The 9,289-nt window shown below is 40.9% G+C and overlaps 1 protein-coding gene across 1 annotated transcript; it reads right to left on the reverse strand.

Annotated features, from left to right (window-relative positions):
* Positions 1 to 370: 370 nt before the first annotated feature.
* On the reverse strand, positions 371 to 7,940 carry LOC131184050 (uncharacterized). The gene is made up of 2 exons (XM_058154972.1): positions 7,609 to 7,940; positions 371 to 5,388 (listed from the first exon to the last, which is right to left on the reverse strand). The coding sequence occupies exon 2, from the start codon at positions 4,567 to 4,569 to the stop codon at positions 3,340 to 3,342; it is 1,230 nt and encodes a 409-aa protein (XP_058010955.1). The 5' UTR covers positions 4,570 to 5,388; positions 7,609 to 7,940; the 3' UTR covers positions 371 to 3,339.
* Positions 7,941 to 9,289: the final 1,349 nt, after the last annotated feature.

Raw genomic sequence — 9,289 nt, forward strand, 5'->3', positions numbered from 1 at the left:
TTTGAAAGATTATTTTTGAAAGACATATATAATGGAGATTGAAATAACAAAATAGTAAATAGCTTTTAAATGAATTGTAATTGTGTTAGTATTAATATTTCCTTTTTCTTCTTTTTTATGGAAAAGGGGAGTTGAGGTTCAAGAAGAGGGATGGGAGTTTATGCTAATTAGCATATTTTAGTTTATGATTGTTAGATACGATACCCTGTATTTGCTCTGGGAAGTCGGGGGGGGGGATGGGGGAAGGGGGGAGGAGGGAGGGTAAGGGTTAGGGTTGGGGGGAGGGGGGATGTATGGGGGGAAAATCTTGTAAAACTTTTTCAATAAAAAAAATGTAATAGCTATGATTAATTTTACTAGTTTTATTTGTATTAGAATGCATGATACCCAGGTGCCACACTTGTTCACGCATTGATACGTTTGTAAAAAAAAGAAAAAAAAAGAAAAAACTTCAAGAAAGAAACCTCATAATGACTGACATAGCTCATACCTTCTTCTATATCTTACATCATGTCAGACAAATGAGGCAGGGAAGCTTTACTCTTCTTATCGTACTACATCATGTGTTTTGCTTAAATGAGTAGAAGTCTTGTTGGGAAGGAGTAGAATTAGCAGATGGAGAATATTGAGAACTATAGAATTCAATGGAGAAGAATTTTTAGAAGTAATAGAATTAATAGAGAAGGCTATAGCAAACTATGGAATTAATACATGGGGAAGAATTTTAGAACTATTAATAGAATTAATAAATAAAGAAGAATTTTGTGAACTATAGAATTAGTAGATGGGGAAGGTTTTTTAGAAATAGAGAAAAATTTTGTGAACTATGGAATTAGTAGATGGAAAACAATTTTTAGAAATAGTAGAATTAATAGAGAAGAATTTTGTGAACTATGGAATTAATACATGGTGAAGAATTCTTAGAAGTAGTCATCTATAGATGGAGAAACCCATTGAGGATTAAAATATCCCCTAATCACAAGGAGTTTGATTATTCATCCATTGTATATGTATCAATCCAATTTGGTGAATGAAATTTAAGCAGATTGTGGGCAAGTCCTAAACAGCAACATTTTCAGGCATGTGCAAATATAATTTGAACATTTACTGTGTCTCCCTAACTAAAAAGTTAAGAACTAAAAGAGGTGGAGATGAATTTTGAGTTTATTTTATTATTGTCCCTGTAGCTTAAATGTACCAGGTGGAAAAACAACACAGGTTCGGTCCCACCTTATCTCCAGGCAAGTTCCTTAAGAGCAAATGATGGATAAAGTTCAAATTCTTAAGTAAGATTAAGGCTGAAACCTTTATTACATAACATTAATGTATGTCACAATGTGTTTTTCTTTCATCTCTTCCTAACGATGTTTGATTGAATAAAACAAATAAATGCAATAGAGTAGAATAGAATAGAATAGAATTTTTATTGGCCAAGTGTGATTGGACACACAAGGAATTTGTCTTGGTGCATATGCTCTCAGTGTACATAAAAGAAAAGATACGTTCATCAAGGTACAACATTTACAACACAATTGATGGTCAATATATCAATATAAATCATAAGGATTGCCAGCAACAAGTTATAGTCATACAGTCATAAATGGAAAGAGATTGGTGATGGGAACTATGAGAAGATTAATAGTAGTGCAGATTCAGTAAATAGTTTGACAGTTTTGATGGAATTATTTGTTTAGCAGAGTGATGGCCTTTGGGAAAAAACTGTTCTTGTGTCTAGTTGTTCTGGTGTGCAGTGCTCTATAGCGTCGTTTTGAGGGTAGGAGTTGAAACAGTTTATGTCCAGGATGCGAGGGGTCTGTAAATATTTTCACGGCCCTCTTCTTGATTCGTGCAGTATACAGGTCCTCAATGGAAGGCAGGTTGGTAGCAATTATTTTTTCTGCAGTTCTAATTATCCTCTGAAGTCTGTGTTTTTCTTGTTGGGTTGCAGAACCGAACCAGACAGTTATAGAGGTGCAAATGACAGACTCAATAATTCCTCTGTAGAACTGAATCAGCAGCTCCTTGGGCAGTTTGAGCTTACTGAGTTGGCGCAGAAAGAACATTCTTTGCTGTCCTTTTTTAATGATGTTTTTGATGTTAGCTGTCCATTTTAGATCTTGCGATATGATAGAACCTAGAAATTTGAAGGTTTCTACTGTTGATACTGTGTTGTCTAGTATTGTGAGAGGTGGAAGTATGGAAGGTTTCTCCTAAAGTCTACCACCATTTCTACGGTTTTGAGTGTGTTCAGTTCCAGATTGTTTTGGTTGCACCACAAGGCTAGTCGTTCGACCTCTCGTCTATATGCGGATTCGTCATTGTCTCGAATGAGACCAATCACTGTTGTGTCATCTGCGAACTTCAGTAGCTTAACAGATGGATCATTGGAGATGCAGTCATTGGTATACAGAGAGAAGAGAAGTGGGGAGAGCACACAGCCTTGGGGGGCCCCTGTGCTAATTGTACAGGTATTTGATGTGATCTTGCTTAGCTTCACCTGCTGCTTCCTGTTTGTTAGGAAGCTTATGATCCACTTACAAGTCTGTTCCGGTACCTGTAGCTGGTTTAGCTTAGTTAGAAGAATGTCTGGATTGATGGTATTGAATGCTGAACTAAAGTCTACAAAAAGGACCCTTGCATAGATCTTTGGAGACTCAAGATGCTGTAGGATGTAGTGCAGAGCCATATTAACAGCATCATCTGTTGATCTGTTTGCTCGGTATGCAAATTGCTAACAGCGGATCCGTGATGGTTTTCAAGTAGGAAAGCACTAGCCTTTCAAAGGTTTTCATGACTACAGATGTTAGAGCAACTGGTCTGTAGTCATTCAGTTCCTTGATGGTGGGCTTCTTCGGCACTGGGATGATGGTAGAGTGTTTGAAGCAAGAAGGAACATAACATATCTCTAGTGATTTATTGAAAATATGGGTGAAGATGGGGGCCAATTGGTCAGCACAGACTTTTAAGCAAGAAGGTGTTATCTTGTCTAGGCCTGGAGCTTTTCCTGGCTTTTGTCTGTGAAATAGGTCCTGCAGTTCTTTTTCTGTGATCACTAGGGGTTGTGAACCCAATGAAATGGGGTCAGTTGTAGGAGGCTTGGCTGTTGTTGGTGTGTCTGAGATGGGTGTTTTGAAGATAGGTGGCTATAGTTTCCTTTCAAACCTGCAGTAAAACTCATTCAGGTCATCTGCCAGTTGTTGATTACCTTCAGCCTGGGAAGGAGATTTGCCATAGCCGGTGATATTTTTAAGAGTTTTCCACATGTTTGCTGGTTCATTTGCTGAAAACTGATTCTTTAGCTTTTCAGAGTAGCTTCTTTTGCTGCTCTGATCTCCCTTGTTAGTGCATTTCTGGCCTGATTGTACAGCATTTTATCACCTTTTCTGTAGGCCTCCTCTTTGGAATGTCGTAGCTGCTTAAGTTTAGGTGTGAACCAAGGTTTGTTGTTACAGTATCTGTGAGTTCATCCAGGTCTGCAGAGGTATCTTTAAAAATATTCCAATCAGTGCAGTCAAAACATGCCTGCAGCTTTAATTTTGATTCCTCCGTCCAGGTCTTCACTGATTTAATTATTGGTTTTGTGGCTTTAAGTCTTTGCCTGTAAGCAGGTACAAGGTGAATCATGCAATGATCAGAGTGTCCTACAGCTGCACGTGGTAAAGACCGATAAGCATCTTTTAGTGTTGTGTAGCAATGGTCTAGAGTATTCTTGCCTCTGGTGGGACAATTGACATGCTGAAAGTATTTTGGTAGCTCTTTCCTTAAGTTTGCCTTGTTTAGATCTCCCAAAACAATGGCCAGTGAATCAGGGTGTTTGGCTTCAGCCTCCATGATTTGGTCAGCTAGAGTTCGTAATGCCTTGTTTACACAGGCTTGTGGTGGGACATAAACAGCAATTAGAAGAAATGAGGAAAATTCACGAGGTGAATAGTAAGGTTTGCAGTTGATAATTAGAGTCTCTAAATTATTGTCACAGAATTTGTAAATTATTTTAAAATCTTGACACCAGTTTCTGCTAATATATAGGCATAAGCCTCCTCCTTTCTTTTTACCAGATGTTTCTGGAATCCTGTCTGATCGTTCAATTTGAAATCCTGGAATGTTCAGGCTGCTATTTTCAATTGATTCATTTAACCAGGTTTCAGAGAAGCATAGGACTGCTGAATTGCGAAAATCAGAATAGTATTTGTTTAAGAGGAGTATTTCATCCATCTTATTTGCAAGTGAGCGTATATTTGTTAGGAAAATTGAAGGCAGAGGAGTTTTAATGCGACTTCTTAATCTGTTTAAGATCCCAGCTCGTTTACCTCTCTTCCGTCGCTTTCGTCGTTTGTTTTTTTTGGTAATCCATGGCTCCATGGGAATTGCCTCCTCCTGTATTAGAATCTCCTCCGTATTTGTAAAGACAGGTGGGGGTGAGATCAAAGAAAGCTGCTCCTTAAAGAAATGTTCCTTAATTTTTAGCAGATGGTCTCGTGAGTAGGAAATCCGTAGTGAGTCACAGAGAACAATTAGAAATAAAGAAACAATTAGAGAGCATTTCACCGAGGCAGCCTTCGTCGGCGCCATCTTGGGAAGGTCATAACATTTATGACCTTCAGTTATGCTAGAACAGTTATAGTGATAACATTTCTATCCAAAATTGTAATTAAAATTGATAGAATATACGCTTTTTTCTTTTTTTCCTTCTTTACTTCCAAAGTAATCAAATAACAGTATTTCAAGAATTTAGTTATGCTATATAAATATCATTGCAGCAAAATAACATAGATTCATATTTCCAAAGTTAAAATGCAAAATAAAGAAAAGAAAAGAAAAGAAAAGAAACAAACTAACAAACCATGAAACACTAATAAATAAAAATGGAAAATGTGTACAAAAAAACCCAAGACAAATGACAAATATACCATTCACACTGACTAAACATAAAAAGATCCACCCTTAGTTGAATGCTAAATAAAAGGTCAAAAATATCTGATGTATTCTTCTCCCTTTACATAACAAGTCTATAAGTAATTATAAACTTTTCCAGCTATAGGAAGTCCTCAACTTACATCCACAATTGAGCCCAAAATTTCTGTTGCTAAGTGAGACTTTTGTTAAGTAAGTGTTGCTCCATTTTATGACCTTTCTTAGCACAGTTGTTAAGTAAATCACTGCAGTGGATAAGTTAGTAACCCGGTTGTTAAGTGAATCTGGCTTGTAAGAAGGTCGTAAAAAAGGAGATGACATGACCCTGGGACACTGCAACTGTCATAAATACGAACCAGTTGCCAAGCATCTGAATGTTGATCACGGGGATGCTGAAAAATGGTCATAAGTCACTTTTTTCAATGCCGTTGCAACTTTGAACATTCACCAAATGAACTGTCGTAAGTTGAGGATTACCTGTATATTTAATAAAAATACTATAAAAAGATGTCCCTAATGTGGAAATCTATTTATCTATCCATTTAATTGACCTAGCAACTGCTCGCTACATATTTTAAAAAATCAATAGATAACCCCAGAAGTAAAACTAATCCTCAAAGCCCTCTGTTAACCATTTGCACTATATATAATAGAATAGAATACAGTAGAATAAAATGTAAAATAGAGTATAAAATAGAATATAGAGTGGAATAGAATCTAAAATAGAATGTAAAATAGAGTTTAAAATAAAATATAGAATGGAATAGTATAGAAAATAGAATAGAATAGAATAGAAAATAGAATATAGGATAGAATGGAATGGAATGGAATAGAATAGAATAGAATAGAAAATAGAATATAGGATAGAATAGAATAGAATAGAATAGAATAGAATAGAATAGAATAGAATAGAATAGAATAGAATAGAATTTAAAATAAAAATAAAAATAAAAATAAAAATAAAAATAAGAAATAGAATAAAAATAGAAATGAATAGAATAAGAATAGAATAGAATTAGAATAGAATAGAATTGTCGTGTCCCACTCCTCCGCTGACGGCCGGGTCAGGGAAATCCGAATCAGGCTTGCCTCTGCAGCTCTGCCCAAAGTCCTAGCAAAGTCCTCAAGGCAGGCAGGAGACCAAAAAGTGACTTCAGCAAGATATGTTCGACTTTGCCTGACTCAGAGACTGCCAGAAAGCAGATCCTTTATATAGGCCATGGGGTGTGGCTCCATGACTCAGCACTTATCCAGGCCTGCCCCTCCCTTCCTTCTGACGCCACCGCCTATCAATTCTTCTGAAGCGAGGGTCACTCCAGTCGGCAGCTGTTGGTAATAAACCTCCCTCAGGCTCACATGCTGTGGGGGAGGGGGAGGGGTCTAGTTGCTCCATTTGCCTGGGCATGGAGCCAGGGCTGGGGCCGGGAGGTGCCCCCTCCTCCTCAGCCTGTCTGGGCATGGAGCCAGGGCTGGGGCCGGGCAGCATACTAGGACATTCCTCAGCGTTCGGAAGCAGATAAGAAGACCCCGGCTGCGGTGAGAGCGGGCAAGACACAACAAGAATAGAATAGAATAGAATAGAAATAACCGCAGAATAGAATAGAATAGAATAGAATAGAATAGAATAGAATAGAATAGAATAGAATAGAATAGAATAGAATAGAATAGAATAGAATAGAATAGGACTGTGTAGGTCTAGTCTAGTCCAACCCCCTGCCCAACAGGAAAACTTATACTATTTCAGATAAGTGACTGTCTAGTCTCTTCTTAAAAGCCTCCAGTGATGAAGCACCAACAATTTCTGAAGATAAGCTGTTCCATTGGTTAATTGTCCTCACTGTTAGAAAGTTTCTCCTTAATTCATGTTGCTTCCCTCCTTAATTAGTTTCCATCCTTTGTTTCTTGTCCTGGCCTCTGGTGCTTTGGAGAATAATTTTACCCCCTTCTTTGTGGCAGCCCCTCAAATGCTGGAATACTGCTATCATGTCGCCCCTAATTCTACTTTTCTTTAGATTAGCCAAACTCAAATCCTGCAGCCGTTCTTCATATGGTTTAGTCTCCAGGACTTTGATCATCTTAGTTGATCTTCTCTGCACTTTTTCCAAAGTCTCAACATCTTTTTTGTAGTATGGTGACCAAAATTGGTTGCAGTATTCCACCTGTGGTCTTACTAGGGTTTTATAAATGTTTTTTGTAAAGTTTTGTAAAATTTAACACACAGAAAGTCCAAAAACAGTTCCTAGTCTCTTATAAGCTTATTTAATCCATTGTCTCTGTACAGTTGATTTTGCCACATCTCAATTTTTAAAAAAAATTCAATATGCATTCTTTGAATTGCCTTGTTATAAAACATTAACTTTTACCTTTATCACGACCTCCTGAACACATTCTAGCTGATATTATTCATGCCATGGACATTAACAGCATCATTCTTATAAAAAACTTAATGCTGGATCTTGAGTTACACCCGTGTTTTACTTGTCTCATCATGACTTTTAAAATGTCAGTCACCCTCAGGGACAATAAATGTTTGAAGAACATTTGAGGAAAACACTGTACGGTAATTAACCAGCTAAAGTAATGAGAAGCTTCAGGTGTGAGCTTGCAGGCTTCAGATTTTAGTTTAAAGAGGTGTTCTGTCCCCCCTCCCACTTCATGGAGAAACGTGAGTTTCACAGTCCTTTTATTGACACAGACCTGATTCTTCTGTAGGAAGCACAAGACTTGGCAGCGACCGTGCAGAGGCCTGCCAAGTTCTGAAGTCTTTATCTCGGACAGAGATAAAAGCACTCGTGTCCAAGTCCCGTTGCCAAGCTTACAGGAAAGAAAGGCCTTTAACTCCCGAGCGACCGAGCTGCAACACATGCTGGTAGTTTTTTGTCCATCACGAAGCCCAATGGCAGCTCCACCCGTGGGGTGTGGCTCCGTGACTCAGCACTCTCTGAGCCTGCCACACCTCTTCCTCTGCTGCGCACGCTTATCTTTTCGTCGCTGCCTCAGGTTGATCCAGGATTGATCCTCAGCAGCTGGAGCTTGGGGCGTTGCCAGGGAGGAGGAGGAGGGTCCGGGAGAGGGAGGCCTTGTCAGCTCCTCCTCCTCCTGGCCTGCAGCTGGAACCTGGGTTGGAGCCAGAGAGGAGGGTCCTGGAGAGGGAGGCCTTGTTGGCTCCTGTTCTGTCCCCCCACCTCAGTCTGGGAGTACATGAACTGACTCAATTAGCCGTCAATTTAGTCCACAGCAGCTATCAGCTCTGGCAGCAAACCAGCGAGCGTCTGCCAAGGTTTTCTTTATCTTCCTTGATGCCGGCGTGTCAGAAGCTCGTTAGCAGAGCAACCAGGAAGTCAGGAACAAACAGCAATCCAAGCCAAATGCTCAGTCAAATAGTTCAGCTCAAGTTTTCTCCAGTCAGTTTGGTTTGTCTGTCACAAACTAGTAGAGCAGCCCCTCCTGCTTTTATACCCTGTGGAGTGTGGCTCCATGACTCAGCACTTTCTAGGCCTGCTTCACCCTTTCTTCTGTTGTTCCCGCCTCTCTTGTCTATGAAACCGGGATCTAACCAGGACTGATTGTCCACACCTGGGTCTGGAAGCGTTGCCTGGGTGGGGGGAGATACAGGAGACAGAGGCCTCGTCACCTCCTCCACCTGGCCTGCCTCTGGCTCCTGGAGCTGAGCCAGAGAGGCCGGCTGTTGTGTCCCACTCCTCCGCTGATGGCCGGGTCGGGGAAGTCCGTATCAAGTGTGCCTCTGCAGCTCTGCCAAAGTCCTATCAGAGTTCTCAAGGCAGGCAGGAGACCAGGAAGTGACTTCAGCAATCCAAGTTAGACTTTGCCTGACTCAGAGAATGCCAGAAAGCAGATCCTTTATATAGGCTCCATGACTCAGGGTGTGGCTCCATGACTCAGCACTTATCCAGGCCTGCTCCTCCCTTCTTTTTGCTGACGTTACCTCTCAATTCTCCGGAAGCGAGGATCTCTCCAGCCTCCAGCTGTTGGTAATCTGAGCTCATGACTGGCTTCACATTCTTCAGGCTCACATGCTGTGGGGGAGGGGTTTAGTTGCTCCCTTTGCCTGGGCATGGTGCCAGGACTGGGGGCTGAAGGCACGTCAGGCCCTTCGTCTTGCTCAGCCTGTCCGGGCATGGTGCCAGGGCTGGGGCCTGGAGGCATGCCAGGACATTCTTCCGAACTATCAGCGTCCGGCAGGAGATAAGAGGGGCCCAGCTGCGAAAGGGGGAGCGGGCGAGATACAACACCGGCCCTGCAGAGGGGAGCCCTGACGGCCCTTCCCCCTCACTCTCTGAGTCACTTTCTGGTAGGGGGCCAGGCCCGGGGGCGGGGGGGGGCTGGAGCCACAACAGCTCCTCCCCCTCACTCTCAG

Source organism: Ahaetulla prasina, chromosome 12 (genome assembly GCF_028640845.1).
Source record: "Ahaetulla prasina isolate Xishuangbanna chromosome 12, ASM2864084v1, whole genome shotgun sequence".
Lineage (NCBI taxonomy): Eukaryota > Metazoa > Chordata > Lepidosauria > Squamata > Colubridae > Ahaetulla > Ahaetulla prasina.

What these genes read in the sequence shown, in the direction of transcription:
- LOC131184050 (XM_058154972.1), bottom strand. Translation starts at nt 4,569, where the DNA reads ATGGCGCCGACGAAGGCTGCCTCGGTGAAATGCTCTCTAATTGTTTCT.